Source organism: Microcebus murinus, chromosome 16 (assembly GCF_040939455.1).
Source record: "Microcebus murinus isolate Inina chromosome 16, M.murinus_Inina_mat1.0, whole genome shotgun sequence".
Lineage (NCBI taxonomy): Eukaryota > Metazoa > Chordata > Mammalia > Primates > Cheirogaleidae > Microcebus > Microcebus murinus.
The window spans coordinates 33,261,384-33,286,395 of record NC_134119.1 but is presented as its reverse complement, the minus strand read 5'-3'; the positions used below and the strand labels follow the sequence as shown (position 1 = coordinate 33,286,395).

Below are 25,012 nucleotides of genomic sequence, written 5' to 3'. Positions count from 1 at the left end.
AACAGCTGATCTCATTCCCTATTCCGAAGTTCTAGGACATCCAAGGCCCCTTGACAGCAGACCCTAGCTCTCTGTGGAGGATCTCTCAGCTGTGGCCTTTGTTCTCCTACTCTACAGGGGAAGCGTGAAAAGCAGCCAGGGCTCACAACTACAAATGGACTGACTTTATTCCCAAATGCCATTGTCCAAGCAGGGCCCACCCTTAAATAACAGTGTGACAAAACACGGAAAATCCAACAGTCCCCCAGCACAGGCGTCCTGCTGGCACGCCCACCTATCTTTACAAACTGACAAAAAGCAACCAGGAACTGGGCATAAATAAGGGACAGCTGTCTCCCTGCTCTATTGGAAAGGCAGGTGTATTTCTGAATAACCAGGTGGCAATGGTGGAGGCTAAAGAACCCTGGACTGTGGAGTCCTGGGCCTGGATCCCCGTCCCAGCTCTGGCATTCTCTCTCTGACTCAGTTTAAAGACAGACTGACAGTTCACAAAGCATGTCTACAGATGTTTCCTTTGATCTTCACAACAACCCCGTGGGGCCAGCACATCTACTCCCTTTTTACAGATGGGGAAACTGAGTTTGGAAAGGTAGAGGGTCTCACTCAAGGTTACACACCTTGAAGCTGGCAGAACCAAGGCCCCAGAGGTATTAGATTGCCAAACTCAACACTCAAAGGTGGCCAGATTAACAATAATTCCTCTGCCTGCCCATCCTGAATCAAGTCTCAGCAAGACGCGGGCAGCAGAGACCCTCGTTCCCCTCCCTATTCTGGGGGCATACAAAGTTCTGGCCACAAAACCCATAGCCCAGCTGCCTAGAAGGCCGCACCCCCCTGCAAAATTTCATTACTCAAGCCGGCAAGAACGCAGCCCCCACCCCGAGCCGGGTCTAAATAAACGTCCAAGTGATATCACATCCTGCCGGCTCCAAAATAGCCCCGGCCTGCCCACAAGCGATCACAAAGTGCCAGGCCATGCAGGGCCAAGCGGGCAGGGATGCCCAGCCTGCGGCGCCCCACACACTCAAGCAACTAAAGCAGAAGCCTCAGAGCAGGAAGGCCCCCCCACTCCCTCCTTCGCCAGGGAGCCTGGCCCCGCCCTCCTTGCCCCCCTTTGTAGGAGGCTCCAGAGCCCCCTAGCCCCAGCGCCAGCCCTCGCCCCAGCGCCAACCCACGGAGCCTTGGCCGCGGCCAGCCTGCGGGCGACTCCGGCCCGACCCGGACACCCCACCACTCACATTGCTTCAAGAGCTCCAGACACAAAGCCATGAGGGCCGGATGGGGGTCAGAGACCCAGAGACCCGGCAAAGCCAGAAAAAGGGAGAGGGAGACACGGGAGCAGAGAGAAGGGGAGACAGGGAGCTGGAGCAGAAAAGCAAGGGGGCCAAGAGCCCCGTGCAAAGAAGCAGGCTGTGGGGGTCTTCAGCGCAAGAGACGACAGAGTGGTGAGACCACTCAGACAGATGTCGGGGCACACAGAGGCAGGGAGAGCAAAGCAGGGACCCCAATCCAGAGAAGTTGGGTGCTCGCAGGCCTGAGAGAAAACAAGGAGACAGCGACAGGGGACAAACCAAGGGAAGGCAGGGAAGGGCTCTTGAAGTCAGGGAGCAAGGAGAGAGACCCCAAGGGATCTAGGAGGTCCCAGCCGAGCGGGGGGCATCCAGACGAGGAAAAACCCTGAGGGAATGAGAGCTCAGAGGAGGCCAGACCCCAGGGGTTGGGGTACAGAAGGGCGGACCCCCAAAGGATGTGCGGGAAGCTCAGTGGGAGCTCTGGGGAAGAGCGGAGGGTGTTCTGAAGGAGAGACCCCAAAAGATCTGGGGGGCTCCGAGGGGCAGTCCCGAAGAACGGGGACGCCCAGAAAGGGAGGCTCGGAGGAGCGCTTTCGGAGGGGGCCCAGATCGGGAGCGAGGGAGGGGCTGTGGGGAGCGCGAGCGCAGAGACAAAGAGACAGCGAGCCAGGGAGAGACAAAGCGGGCGGGCGGGGACGCGGGCCAGAGGGCTGGCGGCCGGACAGAGGGACGGAAGCGCGGGCGGGCGGACGGATGGACAGACGGGGAGGAGGGCGGGGGCAGGGCAGGGCCGGGCGGGGGCGGCGCCCGTCTCCTCGCGGGGCCGCGGCTGCTCCGGGCGGCGCTGGGCGGGCCCCGGGCGTCCGGGCTGAGGAGGCGGCGGCGACGACGTGGACCGGACAGACGGACGGAGTGACGGACGGGCTGGCGGCAGCTGCGGCCAGCGGCGGGCACTCACCCTCCTCCCTCACGCGGCCCGGCCCGAGGCTCCGGTTTTGTACGCCCGAGGGGCGGGGCCTCCGGGTTAAAGCCCCGCGCCTGCCCCGCCCCGCCCCGCCCCCCGCGTCAGCCGCGCGCGCGTCGCCCGGGACTCCCAGGCCGGGCCCGGGCGCGCGCAGCCAGCCTGGCACGTGGCCCAGCGCGCGCGGCCGGGCTGGTGCGCAGGCGCGGGGGCCGCTCAGTCCGGCCCACGCCCAGACCGACCGGCCCAGGAAGGGAGCGCGCGCCCACGTCGGCACGCGCATGCCCGAGGGCCCCCCCCCCCCAGGAGGGGGGCTCCGCCCCTCGAACCGCCCAGCCAAACCAGTTCCAGCTGGAACGCGACGCATGCTCCGTGCGGGATGCGGACGGGGCGGGAGTTTGCGCCAGTTCATGCCGGCCACACCTCGCAGTAACCGGGGAAACTGAGGTTCAGAGGAAGCAGCCTGAGGTGGCCTTCTCACCCCTGCACAGTCAGATTGGTCCTCTAGGCCTATGGGCTCCACTCCGTCCCGCCTTTGCCGTGCCCGCTCAGAGACCTAGAGATGGGACTCCAACCCTGCTCAGCCTCTCGAGGCCTGCGTGACCTTGGACGAGATGCTCATTCAGCCTCCCTGCGCCTTCATTTTCTCTTCAGTAAAATATTAAATAAAACAGTACACCCACGCTGTCTGGGAGGGCAGAGTGCCTGGCCCCAGCGGGGTTGGCAGTAGGTGCTGTCTTCACATCGCCCCCCATCCCGGTTCCCTGCTCCTCCCCCGCGAGTCCCACTCCGTGCTCAATCCTGGCCCTGCCGCTTCCTTGCTGACCACCTCTCCAGGCCGCACCTGCAGGAATCCACAGACCCAACCCCGGGCTGACCTCGGCAAGTCCCTTCCCTGCTCCCTGCATCTGTTTTCCCAAAAGTAAAATGGAGAAAAGAATCTTTGACATCTCATATGACAATGTTGTGATGACTGAAGGAGGTAACAGTGTTTCCAATATAATTGTCATGGCTTTTGCATTAAGGTATAAAAATAAAGCAGCTGAGGGTTGTCGAGACATTGTGATGCCAGGCACTGCCAAGTAAGCACTGAAAGTTGTAATTTACTGCACTCTACTCTCGGTCATTATGTTACACCTGTAGGTTCACTTTAATGTTTAAATTGATTTACTTAGGAAAAAACAAGGTACATTCACCACGGGCCCAAGGCAGCACAGAGTGAGATCTCATTATTCCAAATTCAATAATATACTCCCTGGGTGACCTTGAACAAGTCCCTTTCCCTCTCTGGGACTCACTAGCCCCATCTGTTACCTGGACCAAGGCAGGAGTTCTCAAACTGTGGACCATGGCTGACACTCCGAATCGAAGTTACTGGGGGCACTGATTCAAAAGCAGATTCCTGGGCCAGAATTCAGGGGGCTTAATCAGAATTTGTATTTTACTAAATTTGAGACCCTTGGGCTAAGGGGTCCCTTCTGATGATGATGTTATAGGGTCTCATATTTATGGAGCACCTACCACGTACCGGGTCCTTAACCCAAGGGCCCCAACTGGCTGGAATCCCTGCAAAGCAGAGCTGGCTGGAGCCCAGGCTGAGCTGGGGAATAGGCAGGACTCAGACTGCGCCCATCCCCAGCCTCGGCCCCAAGGCTTCCCCTCCTGGGGTTTGTATAGAAGCTCCTCTTTCCCAACTTTCCAGATAGTCACCTGTCCCAGGTGGCCAGAACTGGCAATTTGGGGAATCGGTCAAGGCTCTTCCCACTTGACCTGGCTGCATAACAGTCAGTTCTCATCATCACCCCTTTGGCTGTTCTCCCTGCTTCACACCCTACTCCCAATCCACTAAGGGATCATGTTGACTCCACTTTCAGAACACCCAGGATCTGGCTAGTTGTAACAATCTCCCCTGCTGTGCCCTGTGTAAGCCACCACCTGGAATTACTGCATCACCGGTGGGCTTCTTGCCCTTCAATCAAGGCTATACACAGCAGCCTGAGTGTTTCTTTTACAGTGTAAATCAAATCACATCACCCTCTGCTCCAGTGGTTCCCCCTCTCACTCAGACCAAAAGACAAAGTCCATCCCATGGCTGGTGGCCAGGCCCAACCCTTCCCTCCTTGTCCTCTCTCTGCCTCCCGAGTATACCAGGTACCCGCTGCCCCAGGGCCTTTGTACCACTCCCCCTACCTGGAGCACCTCCCCAGCACTGCTCATTCCTGCACTTTGTTCAAGTCTTCACCCAAAATCTCTCTCAATGACTTCCGCCCTGTTTACACCTCAACATCCCTCCCAGGACTCTACCACACCCCAGTCTCCCCTGTGCCACTTTCCAATAAACCATGCACTTCTTTGTTTATTGTTTCATATGCCCCTTCCCCGCCCAACAGACTATGCTGTCCTTGAAGACAGGGTTTCCATTTAATTCACTGTTGTGTCCCCGGTGTGTACAGCACAACCTGGCCCATGGTAATAGATCAATTAGCATCTATTGATGAAAGATGGCTGATTCCAAGGCTTATGTCCTTAACCACCGTGCAATAGGGTCTTCACAGTTCTATTTAAGCATATTAGTCTCTCTTCCTTTGGGGTGACTTCTCTACCTTCTGAAAGCATAAGGAATGTCCTGTCTTGTCCAAGAGTCTCAATCCTGGCGTTGGAGGCCTGTCTACCAGTCTTCAGTCCTGGTTACTACTTCCCCCAGAAGGCTCACAGTGGGTCTGCCTATAAACAGGATTGGAAGATGATCCATGTACTCTGCACACAGTAGGCACTCAATTAACCAGAATGGCCTAGTCCAGGGGCTTGGTGGAGGCCAGAGAAGAAGCCTGCCTTCTGCCAGTGTCCTCTGCAGAGAGGTGCCCATTTTGGCAGTAGGAAATTTTGGCTCCTCATCACTCATTCTGAAGAGGCCTCTTGGATCCTCTCATCACTCCCAGACCCCACAGCCCCTGCCTAGACCTCACCATCCCTCGCCTGGACCACTGCACCAGCCTGTGAGTGGCCTCCCAGCCTCTAATCCATCCTGCCCGTGTTGCTAGATGATTCTCCCTGAAACTCCTGGAACATACTGTACCTCTTTACGAGGACCTTGGATGGCTCCCACACACAGAGGACAATGGAGAACTCAGGGCTTTGAAGCCAGGCAGACCCAGGTGGGAAACAGCTCCCTGACCTACTAGCCGGGTGACCTTGACCTTGGCACTCATCTTCTCTAGGCTGAAGTTTCTTTGTGAAATATCTCACTCGCGTGGGTGCGTGCATGTGTGTGTGTGTTGGGGTACCTGGGTTAAATCAGGAATGGCAGATGTGTAACTATCCTGGCCACAGCAGACACTGCCAACCCACGGTGGCATATTTCTCCTCTTAATTAAATCTCAATCCTGAGCTCCAGAGATCAGAGATGAACTCTATTTGCAATCTCTGGACATGATGGTCTTCGAAGTTCCTCTTAGCCCCGGCTCTCTGGGGAGAGGATAGGCTGAGCTGACAGGAGCCTGCAATGGAATTACCAAAGATTGGGGAGCCTGGGGGTAGGCTCAGGGGACAAGGTTGACTGGAGGGTTGATTGCTTACTGGAATTTTGTCAGCCTCCCTTCCTGTGTATATATGGGAGGTGAATCAGAGAAGAAATCAGGAGAGTTCTGGGGGATGGAAGAGAGGGGACAGAGAAGGAAGGGCAGAACAGCTGGTGACTAGATGGGCACAGATGGGAGGTGCCTGGGGCCCCCCAAACCCAAGCTTCACCACACAGATGGAGAATTTGAGGCCCAGGGTGGGGCAGGTACCCACTCAGAGTGACACAGCAGAACTGAAACTAGAACTCAGGGTCCCTGAGCAAGGAGCAAGGGTGTTCCCCAGGCCTGGAACCTCCCAGCTCAGCCTGGAGCCTCAAGCACTACCAGGGAATGACCCCGAGTGTCTGAGCGGATGCATGTGCCTGCACACATGTGTGCACATGTGCAGGTGCAGAGAGCTGGCAGGAGTTGGGGGTGCACCCTGCAGCTCACACCCCATACTTGCTGAGGCCCCGGGGTGATGTCACGGTCTCTCCTGTGATTCAGAGGGAGTGGGAGAGACACAGAAAGGGAGGATGGGGAGGAAGGAGGGCCAGAAACTGAGAGGGGAGGAAGGCAGAGAGGGTGGGAAGAGAAGCAGAGGACTGAGGGAGACAGACGGAAGGCAAAGATGGTGGGGGGAGAGGGAAGGAGAGGAGGGGGAGGGGAGGCTGGAAGACAGGGAGGAGATGGGCACTGTAAGAGAAGGGAAGAGGAGGGAGGCTTTGCTATGTTCTTTCTTCCCCTCTTTCTCAGAGGTGTCGAGAAGGGAGAGGCAGGATCAGGGTAGCCCTGTGCTCCCTCCCAGGTAGGTCTTTTGGCTGGGAGGGGCGCGCATAGACAGCCAAGCTGCTACTGCTTCCACCATCCCAGCTGGAGCTGCCCCCGCCTGCCAGTCACCTGCCAGAGCTATTTCTGGAATGTGGAATCTGGGTCAGACAGGGGGAGGGAGAGGGGCTGGCAGTAGCAGCAATGGCAGCTGGGAAGCTGGCCAGACCCACATGGGTGGGTGGGCAGTTCTGCGCCCTGCCCATGGCCACTCAAGAGGGTCTGGCTCCTGCCAGGCTCCCACTGTCTCAATAACTGCCCCTCACCCACACCCACCCACCCGCCTGAGTGCATCTGTGCCCATGGGAGAGGGACAAAGAGCTTTCACGCCACTCAGCCTTCGGTCTGATGGCTCAATCCTTGAGACATATTGAGGAAGACGGGGTGCCTTTTGAGCAGGGGTGACCCCTGCAGGGAGACAGTGGCTGAGTGAGGATGTGCCTGTGGGTGTCTGTGGGGGAGGTGATCATGCACAGGCTCGTCATGTATGGTTGTACAAGTTTTACACTGGTAAGGATGCCACATATAAGGGGGGTGCCATTTACAACACAGATATTATTTAATTATATACAATTATTATGACAAATTTCTGGCAGATGAAAATAAGGGACCTTATTCTAATAGAAACTGTACATTTCAATAGTTTTATTTGTTTGTTTGTTCTGAGACAGGGTCTCACTTTGTTGCCCAGATTAGAGTGCAGTGGCACGATCACAGCTCACTATAACCTCCAACTCCTGGGCTCATGCAGTCCTCCTGCCTTAGCCTCCAGAGGACTACAGACACATGCCACCACACACAGCTAAATTTTTTTTTTTTTTTTTTTTTGAGACAGAGTCTCGCTTTGTTGCCCAGGCTAGAGTGAGTGCCGTGGCGTCAGCCTAGCTCACAGCAACCTCAAACTTCTGGGCTCAAGCGATCCTCCTGCCTCAGCCTCCCGAGTAGCTGGGACTACAGGCATGCCCGGCTAATTTTTTCTATATATATTAGTTGGTCAATTAGTTTCTTTCTATTTTTTTTGTAGAGACGGGGTCTCGCTCTTGCTCAGGTTGGTTTTGAACTCCTGACCTCAAGCAATCTGCCCACCTTGGCCTCCCAGAGTGCTAGGATTACAGGTGTGAGCCACCGAGTCTGGCCACACAGCTAATTTTTAAATTTTTTTTATTTTTTGTAGAGGCAGGGTCTTGCTATTGTCCTGGCTAGTCTCAAACTCCTGACCTCAAGCAATCCTCCTGCCTTGGCCTCCCAAAGTGCTAGCATTACAGGCATGTGCCACTGTGCCCACCTGATAGCTTTTTAACAGATGGCAGTTAAGTGTCTTAAGGAGGCGCGTCCTTTCTTAATTCCACACAAAAGTACCATATGGACCAGTTATAGCTCTGGCCACAGACTTGAAAATCTGCTGGCTTTGGTTTTCCCTGTAGGTAGGTAAGTTTACCTGCTGAGCATGAGGGGTCAGAGGGTAGAGGAAAGAGAAGCAAGTATGTCATGGTCACTGTGGTGGCCTGGAGGGCGGGCTGACCTGGGAAACTGGGGAGGGTAAATTTTGTGGTAGCCACAATCTTCAAGAGGCATCATTTCCCCACAGGTATGGAGGTGGCACAAGCCTTAAAGGAGATACACATGTATGTGAGTTTGTGTGCGGGTGTATGTCAATATTAGACATATGTGTATACACATAAGAATATCAGCATAGTGTTTTTACATCATATTATATGTAGGTCTAGGAGTACAAGACTTTATACATGTGTATAAGTAGGTGCATATGTGCATACATTTCTGGGTGGGTGTGAGATACTGTGACACAATACTTTATCTGGGTTTCGGCTAAAGCCCCCAAACTGAGAATAAATGGAGCCCCCATATCCCTACATGTAAAGCCAAATGCTGGGTCGTCCATACAGGATGTGTTGGGGTGCTGTGATTGACTGAATTATCGGCCTGAATTCTTTTTTTTTTTTTTTTTTTGAGACAGAGTCTCGCTTTGTTGCTCAGGCTAGAGTGAGTGCCGTGGCGTCAGCCTAGCTCACAGCAACCTCAAACTCCTGGACTCAAGCAATCCTTCTGCCTCAACCTCCCGAGTAGCTGAGACTACAGGCATGCGCCACCATGCCTGGCTAATTTTTTCTATATTTTTTAGTTGGCCAATTAATTTCTTTCTATTTATGATAGAGACGGGGTCTCACTCTTGCTCAGGCTGGTTTTGAACTCCTGACCTCGAGCAATCCGAGTGCTAGGATTACAGGCGTCAGCCACTGAGCCCGGCCCTGAATTCTCACTCCCTCCCTCCCTGTAGTCATGCCTTTTGCTATGTAACCACAGTTTCTCCCACAAGGAGGTGAAATGTATTTCACTGGACATCGGCTTTGGACTCATGTGACTTGCTTTGACCAACCAAATGTTAGTAGATGTGACACAAAGAGAGATTTGAAATGTGCTTGTATAGTGTGGTTTGCCCTCTTATACTTCTGCTACTGCTATGCGAAGAACATTCCCTGGCTAAGCTACTGATCTAGAGTACCCTTTGGTCCCAGAAGGAGGATGTAGGACATGCAAAGCAGAATGAGCTACTCTGCAAACTCCTGAATGCAAACAAATGCTTATTGTTGTGTGCCACTGAAACCATGTGCTTGTTTGTTACACAGCATTATTGTGATAATAGCTGACTGATACTGAAACTGGTACCAAGAATGGGGTACAAGAGGAATAAAAACCAAAAAAAATAGCAATAAAAACTAAAAAAAAGTGTAGCACTGGCTCTAGGACCAAGTGGTAAGTAAACAGTGAGTAAACTGTTATAGGAGGTTTGAAAAAAGGTGACCCATATTATGTGGAAATAAAACTCTAGGTAAAACTGTCATCTACAATAACTTGAAGAGAGCAAATGGATTTGAGTAAGACAGTTTCCAGGTAAAATGTCGAAAGCAAGTGCTTGTTCCCTTTGGCTGCCTTTGATAAGGACTTTCAAGAGAGAGAGGAACTCATAAAAGAAATAGCCATCTGCAAGGAGTATTTAGAGGAAACAGAGACCAGAATTTGCTTAGTTGGAAAATAAATCTGACTATTCCAGCTTCTCCAACCAGTAAATCTTTCTCAAATTAAGACAGATAGCCTGGTGACAAACATCAAGCCAAGGTCATAGCCAGTTAAGATGTAGCATGTGGGCTGGGTGTGGTGGCTCATGCCTGTAATCCTAGCACTCTGGGAGGCTGGGGCGGGCAGATGGTTTGAGCTCAGGAGTTCGAGACCAGCCTGAGCAAGAGCGAGACCCTGTCTCTAATAAAAAATAGAAAGAAATTAGCTGGACAACTAAAAATATTCATAGAAAAAATTAGCTGGGCATGGTGGCACATGCCTGTAGTCCCCAGCTACTCAGGAGACTGAGACAATAGGATGGCCTGAGCTCAGGAGTTTGAGGTTGCTGTGAGCTAGGCTGATGCCACAGCACTCTAGCACAGGTAACAGAGTGAGACTCTGTCTCAAAAAAAAAAAAAAAATATATATATATATATATATATATATATAGCATGTGGATTAGATCAAATCAAGGTGTAGTTATTGTGAGGCTGGTGGTGCTCTCCCTCCCCAAAAGATCAAAAAGAAAATGCTCACGAGACCAGACCCACCAAGGACAACCACCAGGCCCCCCTGAAAACACACAACACCTGGATGTCCACCCAGATAAGAAAGTTTTTGGTTCCTGGATTCCGCAAATACCACTAGCTCCTCCTATTTCTCAATGACCACCAAAGGTCATCCCAGCTCTTCCTGCCAAAAGTCCCTAGCCCACCCCAAACAGTATAAAGGCTTGCACCCCTTTCAAATGCACTCGAATTCTCAGGCCCCCCCTCTCTTGGGACCCGCGAACCTCGTCCGAGAGCGCACAATAAAGCCACGTTGTTTGGCACCATTCTCTCTGTTTCTTTTGCCGCTGGAAAACTTTACAGATATAACACCTTTTATTAACACTGTAAAAACACCAAGGTACCATCTAGTGGATGCTATCAGCTGATCAAAAGGACTTACAGAAAGCTTAAGGGCATGGTCCCACAGAAGCCTGATGTACTCAAAGTAGGCATAATTAAGTCAAGACAGAGGGGCAAGACACAAAAATAATTGAGGGTGTGGCTTGTGGCACATAGAGTTACATGGAATCAAATACACAGAAAACCCATATAGTGTCTGAGGTGGGAAAAACTAATCAGCTTAGGCTAGAGATTGCAACCATTCAATATGTAAAAAGACATCTGGCTCCCTAACTTTCTTCAGGGAGGAAACAGGCTAAGATAGGTGTACAGCTGCCCAACGTCATATTTTCCAGTGTTCTCTTTACAAGTGGTGACAAGTGCTGACGGAAGAGGAAGAACTTTCAGAGGGCAGAGCCAAGAGCTGCACAGAACAATGGATGGAGAAACCGACCCCAGGGAGTAGAACTTGGGCCAGGCCAATAACTTGTTTTTATAGATTATAGGTCGATTGACCAAAAGAGACCACATTCAGGCTGGGTGTGGTGGTATGGGCCACAGTCCCAGCACTTTGGGAGGCTGAGGTAGGGGGATCGCTTGAGGCCAAGAGATGGAGACTGCAGTGAGCTATGATCAGGCCACTGCACTCCAGCCTGGGTGACAGAGCGAGACCCCATCTCTTAAAAAAAAAAAAAAAAAAGGAGCCACATCTAGACTTGACTCAGATCATGAGATTTCGAGGAAAGACTTTTGGGGGTCTTGGGAATAAGTGTTTTCTATGTGGGAAGGACATAGATAAATGTGGCTAAGAGAGTGGACTATGGCAGATTGATTTTCCTGACCCTGTTTCTTCACCCCTCCTGGTAGCCATACCCTTTGTCATAGAAATACAGTTTCTTACACAAAGGTGAAAGGGCACGTCTCCATCCCTTGTCTTTCAGCTGTCATTGACTTACTTTAGCCAATAGGATGTTGGCAGATGTTACACAAGCAAAGGCCTTCAAATGGGCTATGTCGTTAGTTAGGCCTGCTCGCTTGCCTTCTGCCATTGCCATGAGGAGAACATGCCCTGGCTGGGCCACCAGTCCCAGGAGGACCCTTTGGTCGCAGGAGGAGGATGGGAGACATGTGGAGCAGAGCTGTCCTAGCTGACAAACTTGGGAGCAAGAAATAGATGTTAATTGTCGTACTACACTGACTTTGTCGGTGTTTCTTATGCAGCATTATTGTAGCAAGAGCTGACAACACAGGGACCGAAGCAGTTCTGGCATGAGTAGCCCATCCCTTACCTCGTGTAGTCCACTCATGAGTGATTGCGGTTGGGGAAACTAGTGAGCACGGGCTTATTTGAAGAGAATTGCTAGTGGTAATATGTCCCTCCAAGCCTCATGTTTGAGAACTTCTCATGGGTGAGAGGACATGGGGAACGTGATCCTTTACCCACGACTCCTGTGGGACAGTAGGGGAGTACCTGGGAGAGCCTGGCAGGGCTCCCCTGGACAGGCAGGCCACAGAACTTTGACCTCAACTCCTGCTCAGAGACCTCTAAAGTGGGAAGGCTGGCAGAGCTAGCTGTGACAGCAGATCTAGAAGGAAGGCTGTAGCAGACCAGTCCCTACTTTGAGAGTTCCACAAGGCAAAGGCCCTCGTTTTCAAATGGGGCTAGAGTGGTCTTCGGAGGATTCTACCCAAGATGCCTGGCTAGCAGGGCCCGGGCCCCCAGCAAGAAGAGGCTGAGTGGGGAGGAGGGCCCCACCAGATGGAGACACTGACAGAGAATGAGCAGTGGTGGGTGAACGAGGCTGCCCACGCCAGGAAAGAAGGTACCAGGAGGGCCCTGCAGCGGGGCAGAAAGTCAGAGTTCTGATGCCAGACAACACCTGCCCAGCCACCTTCTCTTCCCACCTGGGGGAACCAGAGACAGCCACTGGTGAGCGAGGAACAGAGAAGACATTAACCACCACACCCTCCCCACCTGCAGCCTGCCCAGCCCAAGTCAAGCCCTAGCTGCAGGTGCATAACATTTGAGGTGGATGGGACTGAAATCCTGAAATTAGACCAGACTGGACTCTTAATATCTGAAACTGTTCCGTAAGTTCTAAAAGTGGCTGGAAAAGCTCAGGGATCTGCCCCAGATATCACCCAAGGGCAGGACAGGGCGACCAGTGAGAGTGTGAAAAGCAACAATGAGACAGTTTTCTCTGGCTCTGCCCCCTGCAAAGACCAGTTCATTCTGTCAATAAGTTGGTTACCTGTGTATAGAATATCTATGGGATTCAAGTTCATTTATTTACATCATACACTAGTGGAACACCTGAAACAGCTGTCTCTCTTCCTACAACAATCCAACCCCAATTGCTTTTGATCTTCAGGAAGCTCAAAGTCAAGTCTGAGAACCAGTAATAACAGCTAACACTTGTCAGGCTCCTACCATGTGCAAGGCCCTGCCTAAACACTTCCTATGCACCATCTTATTTCATCTCCCCAAGAGCTTTCTGGAGTCTCGCTTATCCCCTCAATTTGTAGATGGGGAAACTGAGGCTCAGAGAGGAGCACTAGCCAGCCAGAGCAAGCCCAAAACTCTCTCTAGTAAATCAGAAATTGTGCTGTTTTTCTTTGGTCTTGATTAAATTTATATAAAAAAAAAGAAAATCATTTTTATTTCAATTGTATTTTAAAATCATAAACGGGGTTTTGTAATACAGAGTTTAAACATTTACTCTTCATAGCTTCAGAATTTGACAAGCAATTCTAGAACATGCTTTCCAAATCCAGTCTTCTTTGCTTTTTCATACTTCTGAAATCTAATATTTGAACTACTCCATCTAAATGTACAATTTTAGATAATTATTGTACACATGCTCATAAGAGAGTTTTCTGAAAACAGTCTATCAAAATATAAAGAATGGTTTCTACCCAAGAATCAGCAGTGAAGGAAGAAATATTAAACACACATCAAGAAATCATTTACTCATTTTAAAAATAACAGAACCAGTGCTGTTCTCTGTCATAAAAGACAACATATACAATTAATTTATTTTCATAGACTTTGGTAGTATTTTATTCCCTACACAGCCCTCAATCCTACTTAAAGATCTTTTATGCAAAGTAACCATCAGGATTTACTGAGTAAAAATCCCAGGTATTAACATGTCCCTAAAAGTGCTATTCCAAAAAGGAACAGGTTACTTTGAGGAAAAGAGCTGCCTTGGTAACTTCCCTCAAATATTTATTTTAAATAAAAATAGCTAATGGAAATATTTTGGTTTTTTTTTTTTTTTTTTTTGAGACAGTCTCACTCTAATTGCCTGGGCTAGAGTGACGTGAAATCAGCCTAGCTCACAGTAACCTCAAACTCCTGGGCTCAAGCAATCCTCCTGCCTTAGCCTCCTGAGTAGCTGGGACTACAGGCATGCGCCACACCATGCCCGGCTAATTTTTTTATGTATAGTTTTAGTTGTTCAGCTAATTTCTTTCTATTTTTAGTAGAGACAGGGTCTTGCTCTTGCTCAGGCTGGTCTCCTCAGACTAGTCTTGAACTCCTGACCTTGAGCTATCTTCCCACCTCGGCCTCCCAGAGTGCTAGAATTATAGGTATGAGCCACCAAGCCCAGCCTGGAAATATTTTTTAAACCAACTTTGGGTATTATATAGTATATTGCTCACCAAACAAAAAGGGAAATCAAAATTCTTTCCTTTTATAGAAAATTTTCCAACTTTACTTTTAACATTACAACTTATTTACTCTTTTTTTGACTGCCTAATCCAATATTTAAATTTCTAAAATTCTGCATTTCAATGTAGTAAGAATTGTTTTTCAAATGATGTCGCAACCCAGAACACTCTGACACCAGAGCAATACTCTCAAATCACATTGTTTGACTATAATGAAGAGATGAAAATGGACGGATATCTGAAGACAGGTATTCCCTCTGCTCCGAAAGTGATTAACCTCTTAACATATGACCAACACAGAACTCCATCCCCCTGGGGCTCCCTCAAATGCAGAATGTTTCCATTTCATAAGTCAATATATTGTTCTTAAAAATTAAAATTTGGTCATTAGGAAGGACCGAACAAAAATTATTCCCCTCCCCCAACAACCAGAATAGCTCTGATCAGCCCTCCTTCTCCCCACAAAAACAGGGAAATAGTTGGGATTGAAGACTTTAAATCTGAAATGGCAGCTTCTAAAACAATGCTATTTCCTTCTCCAATACTTCCCCCATTGGTAAGTTTATTTCCATCCAGACACACATGCACGCACACAAGTACACACGCACTCACTCCCCAGTAAGACACTTTTTTGTGTTTGTTGTGATTATGAGGATTATGAACTAGGTGCATACAGGGCTTCACAGGTGCTTTGTAAACAACAGAGTCACCTGGGTCCTTTTTTCCAAAAGCCTATATCAAATTACACAACCAAGGATCACTAGCGTCCCACATGCTGTTTGCAGGCTCCATATGGCTGAAGGGCAGAGAAGAAGTCCTCATAACTGATGTTTATAGGTGGAAAGGCAAAGAGATCATCTCAGTCAATCTGAGGTGCCAGGGAAGAAAGCCTAATGTGCCGTCCACAAGATCAAACTTCAATACTAAATCAGGATCAGGGAAACCATACGAACTACTGTGTTTTTCTGAAAATAAGACCTACCCATAAAATAAGCCCTAGCAGGATTTCTAAGCATTTCCGCAATAGAAGCGCTACCCCGAAAATACGACCTAGTGATGGGCGCGGCTACGCAGGTATCTGCACAACCCATGCATTTTGTCGCAGAATGGTAAAAAAGACGAGCAGCCCTTTTCATCTGCCCCATCGTGACAGCTACTATCCTGGAGGTGACCGGAAAGGTGCTGACAGCCCCACCACCAAGGTCGGCTCCCCCTGTCAGGTCCTGGCCATCCTGTGTGTGCTGCAATCTGAGGGGAAAATAACACATCCCCTGAAAAGAAGCCCTAGGCTGTCCTCTTCAGGAAAAATAAATAGAAGACTCTGTTTTATTTGGGGGCAAACACGGTATATCCAAACGTGTGTGTCTCTTTTGCTGCTGGGCAAAAGTGCTGAGCAGCTCTCACAGTATCTGCTTTTCCATCTTCCGGGACAGCACCTTGACTGCTGAATGGCAGTTTAAAACTTGATCATCGTTGTCATTGCTATTTGCAAACTCTGGTGAGTATTTCGAACAATCTAGGCCCAGAAGTTCCTGCTGTTGCTTTAAAATTTTATCCATTAATGTGGAATTATTATCTTTTGAAAATACCTTGATGGTCGTAGACGCTAACGTAGGGGATGCCCATGGCCGTACACCGCACCACTGGGCTCGCGCTGTTCCCGCTCCTCCTCGGTGATCACCAGGCCCCTATGCAGCTTTTCCCGGAGCTGGTGGTGGGCGGCGGCCAGGCCCGGCCCCCGTGCCGGTGCGGGTGGTGGCAGCCCCGGCTGGAGGAGCGTGAAGCCGGGTGGCGCTAGGACCGCGCGACAGCAGCGCCGCCGGTGCAGTTCCAGGCGCGAACCGAACGCGGAGCCCGGCGGGCGCGGCGCAGGCAGGCAGCGCGCTCCGCACCCGCCGCGCCGGCTCTGGCGCCCCGACAGACCCGTGTCGCGCTCGGGCGCCTGCACCTCCCTCCCGCCCACGCCGCGGCGCGCCGGCTTTCATCTGCCCCTGCGGCCGGCGGGGGCCATAGCTGCGTGTCCGCGTGTCCCCCTGTCCGGCCCGAGCCCCTCTCCACTGCCAACACCTCACCTCGCCCCCGCCGCCATCTTCCTCCTCCCTTGGCGGCCCCCGTGATTTTCTATTATTTCATGGCTTGCTCGGTCACACACGGTCCCCTTTTTCCTCTGATCACACATGGGTTATCTTCAGGCGATTTAGAACAAGAATCCGGAAGGTTTTCCCTGATTGTGAGGATGAGAGGAACTGCACGCGCATCCCCTCGAGAAGGCTCACCGCAGACCCCACCGCAGGCTCTGCGTCCCTGTGGGTTCCCCACAGGTGTGCCTACCCCACCCAATCCCAACAGGGAGGTGGGGCTTCAGGAAGCCCTGACTACAGGCAGGTGGCTGCTCTAAGCCAGGGAGCAACCAAGGGTCCCGCAAGCTCCAGCCCCTCCAACACCTCCCGCCCCCTCCAACACCTCCCGCCCCCCACTAGGGTGGCATCTGCCTCCGTGACCCCCATTGGGGCTCCAGTTCAGCAGTTGCTCAGAAGTTGAGCCCCAAGACCTCCTGCTTTTGCACCCAACAATCCCCGGGGCTGCCCACCAGGCATGGTCCCCAAGGTCTCCTTGGAAAGAAAACAAATCGTCGCCCATCATAGTACTCACTTGGAAGGGTGCGACTGTTGCTGAGGCTGCCAGTGCTGGGTGGTGGGGAGAGGGACTGCAGGGAGACACTGTCCTCCTCCTGCGAGCAGCCTGCCTGGATGGCGCGCAGGTAGCTGTGGCTGCGGGACCGGAAGTAGCTGGGCAGCGGCAAGTCAAGCGCCTCTGCAGCTGTGGACTCCGCTTCGCTGCAGGCCGACTCGCAGGCCGCCTCGTACTGGTCACTCAGATCTGCCTCCCGTACCTGTCCAGGCAAAGGCAGGTGTCCTGGCCAGCTTTGCCCATCCTGCGGGAAGGAGTGCTTGGTGGTGGGCTCAGCTGCAGGACTGGACAGACTTTGGGGCCTCACTGTAGCCCACCCCACCTCCCATCTTAGGGTATAAATGGGCATGTAAGAGGTCTATAATCATTAGTAAGTCTGTTCTGGGTGTTAGAAAACAGTAGGTATGTTGGATATTTACCAGCTTATGGTCCACAAGCAAAGAAACTGAAGGGCAATAAAATGAGGAAAAGACACTTGCCAGGGGTATCCAGTGAAGAAGGCGTAGAACCAATACGCCAAATGTGTATTTAAGGAAGATTAATCTAGCCCCGGTGTACAGAATGGATATTGGGAAGAGGGTCTGGAATGGAAGCAGAGGCCAGAGGCAGAAGCTGATGCAACAGTCTGGAGTGAGGGTAGCTGCAGTGAGGATTGATTAGTAATGTCTGCCACGGGCAGTATTAAGAATGGTGGTATGTATGCCATTTGCCATCTTGAATCTAGTTCAACGTCATCTAGGTAGTTCCTAAGTGTCCCTCTAGAGATGACTGTCTTACTACTCTGCAAATCTGAAGCTGGGTGTGTTGTTGGTAACTGAGGACCATAGAGTATAAGCTGGGGAGTCAGCTGGTCAAAGACAGACACAGGTAGAGGTCCTCAGGGAGAGGCCTTGGGCTAGGAGACAAGGGGCACACATTGACTGAGCACTATGTGGAGGAAAAGATCGATCTGGGCCTGGGACCAGCTCTGTCCCACCCACTGTGTGACCTCAGGCCATTGCTATCCTCTCTGGGTCAGTTTGTCCTCATTCACATGAAATGTGTCCTCACTGTAAACTGCAGGTCAAACAAATAGGTAAGTCATCACCCAATCCGGAGGGTGTATGGAAAGGTCTAAATCTGCACCATCCAATATGGCAGCCACCAGCCATGTGTGGCTGTTTAGGTTTAAATTAATTAAAATTAAAGTTCTGTAGTTATACCAGCCACATGCCACTTGCTCAAGAGCCACATGCAACTAGTGGCTACTTTATTGGATAGTGTGGATTATAGAACATTTCCATCATTGCAGAAAGTTCCATTGGATAGCACTAATAAATTAAAATATAGGCTACGTGGCAAACCCAAAATTCACTGGGAGCGGGTATTAAAGAGATAGGTGTTTATCCTCCAAAGCTGCAACCTAAAGTCCATTGAGAGACCCCTTTGACTGCCAAGGGCAACGAGGTTGTGCTTTGAGAACACACAGTGGCAGCACAGCTCCAAAACTAGACTGCTGAGCAGTTCAATCCTGTGTCCACCGTTTCCTTGCAGTAAGAATGGCAGCAAGTCACTGAATCACTCTGTGCCTCAGTTTCTCCATCTATAAAATGGAGCTATTTATGGTCCCAATTCCATAGGGTCATTGTGAAGAATAAATGAGATAATTCATGTCATGTGCTGAGGATAGCACGACAGAAAGCACCTGGTAACCTGTAGCTGTGAGGACAGGAATCTACGTGGAGTTTATAAATGTTGGTTAAGCTGCTCCCAAGCTTTGGGGAAAGGTTGGCTGGTCAGTGCTGCTGGTGTGTGGATTGCTGAGGACTTACCGGGGATCTGGAGGCTGGGACACAGAAGCTAACGCCATCAACCCCAGCCCCCAACCTGTCCAAATAAAAAAGTCTCCCTGGGCCTGATGTAGGCTTTGGGGAAGGAGAAGAGGGAGCCAGAAGGTTTCAGGAGATGCCTCCCATGATCCTGGGGTTAGTTCTTGCCCCACCTGTTGCTAGTTCATTCTTCCCCATTTTTGAGAAGAGGAAACTGAGGTACAGAGAAGTGAAGTGATGGTGTAGGGAGTGGAGGCGCCAGGACACCGATGTGAGCCCCAACTCCACCCACATTGGAGGTGGCTTTCCTGGTGACGCTGTGCCTATTTCAGCGCGGGCTGGGTGACAGGGCCACTCAGACGGCAGGCCTAAAGCCCAGACCTGGGCTCTGGGATTGGGGTGTGAGAGAAAGAAACATACTGACCTGCTGTTCATGGCCAAACAACTGGGGAATCAGGGAGGCTTGTCCAAAAATCTGCAGGAAAGAGAAGGTGAGGGTTATGGGAGGACCACGGCTGGGGGTGGGGTGGGGTATTCAGGCTCAGCTGCAAGAGAACTTGAGGCTTTTTCTGATGTCCTTCACTTAGGGAAAAAAAAAAAAGATGAAGAAAACTTTAGGCTGGCTGGTCTAACCTCCTGCTTAGACTGGCTGGGACCCAGCTGCTGGGAGGTCTCACTTGGCTTCCTCCAGGCATGGGAGGTTCACTGCTTCTGGGGCTAGGCATTACTGAGGACTTCTCTGCTATTTATAAGTCCTTCTCTTGGTCTTGCCCCTGGGACCAAGGATGCTCTGTCTGCTGCTTCTCACGTAGGTGGCCAAACCACCTGGAAATACAGCATAGGGATGGAGCCCAGGGCCTTCCCTTGCCCAGGCTGGGTTATCTCTGACTTTGGAGTCACATTTGTGGCTTGGGTTACTCAAGCCTCTGGGAGTAAAGGTTTGGGGGTGGGGGCAGAGGACCTTGGACTAGGAGAGAGATGGAGCTCGGTAGCAGGTGGAAAGGCCCACGGGGCTCCCCAGCCTGGTCCATTCCATAACCCTTTTTGTGTAGCCAAAAGGCAGAGGTATTCCAGGTGCCAGGGCCAGGTGGGGATGGATATGGGGTGTGCTGGAGAGACAGACAGACACAGAGAGAAACACAGAGATGGAGGCACACTGCAGAGAGCTGGAGAAAATGTGAATGAGGGGATATAGGACAGAGAACATAGGGAGACAGGTACGAATGGACAGGAAGACTTGGAGACAAGAGGACACAGTGGGAAGGGAGAGATCGCCCAAGCACCTACTGGACGCCTGCCCCATGCCAGGCTCCGTGCCAGGTGCTGGGGCACTGCAGGGAGATCCCAGCCTTAAGAGGGAGGCAGACATTAAGTAAATAAGCACGCTTTCACAATTCCAGACAGTGATAAGCAAGGTAAGGGAACAGCACCTGGGAGGGCTACTTTAGACAGAGTGACCAGGGGAGGCCTCTCTGGGGTGACATTTGAGCCAATACCTGAAACATAAGGAGCTGTGCAAAGATTTGAGAAGAGCTCCTGGTGTGGGGAACAGCAAACACAGAGAGCCTGGGGGCAGGAATCAGGTGGCACGCTAGTGTGTGGGGAGCAGAGAGGAGGCCCGTGCGGCTGGGGCAGGGCGAGGGACAGGGTCTGAGAGGGAGGCAGGTCCTAGTGAGGACTCTGGCTTTCCCTCAGGGTGAGATGGGAGCCATGGGAGGGTCTGGAACAGGGGCATGGCATGATCTGATGTACTCCTTTGTGTTTTGTTTTGTTTTTGAGATAGCGTTTCGCTCTTTGCCCAGCTAGAGTGCAGTGGCATCATCATAGCTCACTGCAATCTCCAACTCCTGGCCTCAAGTGATCCTCCTGCATTGGCCTCCCAAAGTGCTGGGATGACATGATTTACTCTCCGACAAGCTCCCTCTGGCCGCTGAGTATAGACTGGAGGTGGCTGGGACAGCTGTTCAGGTGAGACTTGCAGGGGCCTGGATGAGGGTGGCAGGGGAAGAGGGCCCCATAGGGTTGCTCTTCTCCTCCCCCCATCTGAGGTCAGACACCTTGGTGTCTGGAGGGCTGGACCTTGGCTCCCAAAGCCTTCTAAGTGACCCACTAGCTCTGGTCACAGACCTACACACAGTGGGGCCAAGGCACAAAGGAGGCTGGGTCTGCACCTGGCTGCCCCACTGCCTACTGAGCGACTACCAGCAGGCGTCTGCCCTCTCTGGGCCCCAGCTCCCCATCCGCAGCGTGCAGGGAGCCCTCAAGCCTTGAGTGGTTCTCCCTCAGCAAACCCCAAGGTACCGTGCACGCAGCAAGGGCTGAGGTCCAGGTCTGGGACAGTCCTAGATCCCTCCCCAGCTTTGCCTTCTCCTACCTGTGTGACCTCATCTCTCGGAGCCTCAGTCTCCTCATCTGTAACGTGGGTATATGGATAATAAGGTCACCTCTGGGGGTGGCTGTGAGGGTTCAAGGAGCTGACGGTTGGGTGAGTAGCACGTAAATTCAAAGCACAGCACGGTGTGCTCACCCCTGTTGGAGGCCGAGCTGGCTGCGCCCTGGACGCCAGCTTTCCACCAGGCAGGTAGACACAGAGGTCCAGAGTACAGAGGTAACTTGCTTGAGGTCACACGACAAGATGACGATGGCCATAAAGGTAGCTACCCTTTGCTGGGCACTTATTCCTCACAAGAACCCTCCTGTGGTAAATCAGGAGACTGAGACTCAAGGAGGGGAGGTGACTAGTCGTGGGTTCATAACATCAGTGACAAGACTGGGACTGGAAGCCAGGTCTCCAGTTCTCTATCCTCATGGCTCTGAACCAGATAGGGGTGACAAGGCCCACAGGCATGCTGGCAGCCTGGGTTAACAGCAGTGCTGTGGGCCTCCCTCAGGGTCATAGGTCAGGCCCCACGACCACGCCCTCTAGCCACAGGATGGTCCGTGGAGCAGAGACACACACACACAGGCAGCTTCAGGAACAAAGATCAACAGAAGCACAGAGGAGACATCCGGAGACTGTGCAGCAGGGGCCAGGCCTGGGTGTCTGTTCTTCTCCTGGGTGGGAGTCAGGACTCTCCCAAGCCTGACCTTCCAGCCTGCCTGCCGCTCTCACCTGGCTGATGCAGCTGGAGTCATTGAGGCTGTCGCTGACAGGGGTGTAGTCCTCTTCCCAGCTCGGACACTTGGAGGGCAGCAGCATGTCCACTGAATCCAGACGGTCCAGACTCCTGGTGGGGGGTGGGGAGCAGACGGGGCTCAGCCCACCTATTGTTCAGCCTGGGAAACTGAGGCCCAGAGGGTAAAAGACTGGCCAAGGTCATCCAGCAGCAGAAGGAGAAATGGAAGTCACTGCCAGCCTGGGCAGTATGGGGGGGGCGATGAGCAAGGGGAGAACACTCAGCTTTCAGAGGCCTTGACTATCTGACATGCACAAGTGGCCCTCACCTGTCATGTCCACTGAAGCCGCGAGGTGGCAGCACAAGCTTGCATTTGACTGTTCGACGCGGGAGGCTGGCCCAGCCCAACACAATTCTATAGCCCCCCTCCTGACCTCCCTGCAAGTCCGGGACATTCCAGTGGTTGGACAGAGGAGGTGGGTAAAACCCCACAGCCTTGACCTTAGGCTAGGGCTGCCCAAAGGACATCAGTTCCCCTGAGATTCCAAGTGGCTTCTACCAGGCCCCTAAAGACTCACCACTTAACCTATAGCCTCAGCTCCTCCACCTTTCTCACATCTACCTAATCCTGGGCCTCTCCCAGCCTGTGCTATGGGGATAAAGTCCAAGCATCCAACAGCTCAGGCCCCTGTCACTGATGGGCTTGGACTGGAAACTAGCTTTCTGCACTGGGTGACCCTGGGCAAGTCCCCAATCCTTGCTTAAGTCTGTTTCCTCACCTCTAAAATGGGGATGACAGTGCGTCCTGCTGGGGCGGTGAGGACTCAGTAATGCAGAGTACAGTGCTCCGGGTCAGCCAAGCATGTGCTAACAGCAGCTGCTTCTGTTAGCTCCCCTCTCATTCCAGGCCTGAGTCCCAGTCCTGCCTACTTCGCCCACCTTACTGCCCACTGGTCATTCCCCTACAATCTCAGGAGTAGAAGAGGTCTTAGAGATCATCCAGGTCAGCCTTTGAGCTGGGGAAGATGGAGAAACTGAGGCTTAAAGATGGGGAAACTGAGGCTCAGAAAGGGACAGACCTGGGACTGGCTGGTGGTGTCCTGAATTCCAAGCTGGAGGCCATCCCCTGCATTCTGCCAGGCAACTGGACTCCTGGCTGCTCTGAGTGCATGGTTCCCTTCCTGCCTCTGTCACTGGTCACCTGACCTGCTCTGTTCCCTCTGTCTCAGTCTTCCAGGCCACCTCCATGAAGCCTTGGCTCGTGCCCCAGTAGCTGAAGAGCTGAGACCAAGCTTGTTTCCTCTAACTCTTCCAAGTCTTAAAGCAACAGGATGGGGCTTGAATGGTGGAATTCCAGGCTAGGGTGGAGGGGCAGGTGAAGGCTGTCTAGCTCTCTTTGGCTCCTGGATTCACCCCCCTCCCCAATCTTGGAGCTCATTGGTTACAGGGGCAATGGCAGAGGACGCTCTGGCCTTCCCTGGGCAGTGCTGGGACAGTGATGGGCTTCCTAAGGGCAGGGTTCTCCTAACCTGAGGAGGAAGGTCCCCTGGGGCAGTCCCCCTCCAGGAGTGGAACCTACCTGGGATGTGGCTACTGTGGGCAGGGTTTACCCGGACCATCACCCCAGAGTGGTTCTCATTATGGGCAGGGCTTACCAAAGGATGAGGCTCACGTGTGGTCAGGACTTAACTGTGGGCGGAGCTCCTTGGGGTCAACTCATCAGAGTGCAGGGCCAACCTAAGGACCTCAGGGAGGAGGGCTAACCTGAGGGCGGGCTCACCTAGGGAACCTGGATCATTATAGGAGAGAGTTCGCCTGCATCTGAGGCTGAGGGCAGGATTCACCTGTGGGCTGGGCTCTCCCGGGGCGACCGAATGGAAGGCAAGGCTCCCACGGATGGGACATACCTGTAAGGGCTCACCTAGGGGGCAAGGCTTGCCTGAGAGCGGGGCTGGTACTTACTGAAAGGCTCACGGTGGGCGGGGCTCACCCGAAGGGTGCGCGGTTCAAGGGGATACTGTGGGCGGGGCTCCCACGAGGGCGGGGCTCACATGAGGGCGTGGTTCTCAGGGGCAGGACTCACAAGTGGGCAGGGCTTGCCCGCGTGCAGGGCTCTAGGGGGCGGGGCCGCGCGCTCACCTGCGCGGGTTGCTCTGCTCTCCCAGCGACTGCTGCGTAGCTCTCAGGTAGCTCTGGCGCCGCGCCGCGGTCTTGGGTGAAGGCTTGGGGCTGCCGCCGGACTCGTCGCTGTCCTCGTCGCCCATGGCCTTGATGTAGCTACCGCTGCGCATGCGCCGGCACGGGATGGGTCCCTCGGCCGAGGCATCCGTCTCACGCGGGGACAGCAGTGCAGTGCTCCACTCGCCACCGCCGCCGGGCACCTAGGGATGGGGACAGGACTCAGCAGGGCCACCTGGGAAATGCACCGAGGACGAGGACCCCAGCTCTGGGTCCTGAAGCTTCCTTGCTCCCCAGCTTGGAGAGTTTGGCCTCCTGTGCTGGGTTTCCTGCCCTGGGCTGGGAGGGTTACCAGGGCTCTAGAGCCCGCTCTGCCACAGCTTCACTGAGTGGCCTTAAGCAAGTCCCTGCTCCTCTCCAGCCTCACATTTCTCCATGGATACCAGGTTGGCGTTGCCCTAGGCCCTGTGGTCACAGTGGCCTCCACTGCAGCTGCCTTTACTGAGCCCACGGTGTTCCCATCACTTCACCTGTGCTGTCTCAGGGGATGGCTCATGGCGCCCCTGCTCAGGCGAGAACACCGGGCCTGAGAGAGGGAAGCCACTTGCTGAGAGAGGGCCCCAGACCCGGAACCAGAGCCTGACCCTAGGATGGGCGTCAGAAGACGCTGGCACATCGGCATGGGGGTGGCATCCCAGAGTCATTCAACATTCTTTGTCCCACAGGTGGGGAAACTGAGGTACAGAGAGCAGAGGGGCTTGCCTGGTGGGGTAGCCACGTGGTGAGCTGGAAAGGGGGTCAGTTTTCCCATCAGAACCTCAGGGACTCTATCTGTGGAATGAGGCTGTAATAAAGGCAGGTGAGGTTGCAGCTGTGAAGGCAGCCTCAGTCCCCCAGTCCCCAGTGGTTATGGTGACAGTAACCAACCAAGGGGACCTCCC

At 52.8% G+C, this 25,012-nt stretch overlaps 1 protein-coding gene across 6 annotated transcripts in view; it reads right to left on the bottom strand.

The window, feature by feature from the left end:
• DLGAP4 (DLG associated protein 4) overlaps positions 1 to 25,012 on the bottom strand; it is a 146,131-nt gene that overhangs the window by 68,544 nt on the left and 52,575 nt on the right. For 3 of the 6 annotated variants that reach the window (XM_012754736.3, XM_012754741.3, XM_012754735.3), the window contains exons 3-6: positions 24,033 to 24,274; positions 21,890 to 22,004; positions 19,202 to 19,252; positions 16,931 to 17,213 (exon numbers count right to left, since the gene is read on the bottom strand). In XM_012754736.3, the coding sequence (XP_012610190.1) occupies positions 16,931 to 17,213; positions 19,202 to 19,252; positions 21,890 to 22,004; positions 24,033 to 24,274 (691 nt within the window). Of the gene's footprint in view, positions 1 to 1,238; positions 2,010 to 16,930; positions 17,214 to 19,201; positions 19,253 to 21,889; positions 22,005 to 24,032; positions 24,275 to 25,012 lie in introns of those variants that run through there. The other 3 variants (XM_012754739.3, XM_012754738.3, XM_012754745.3) reach the window with 2 other exon arrangements.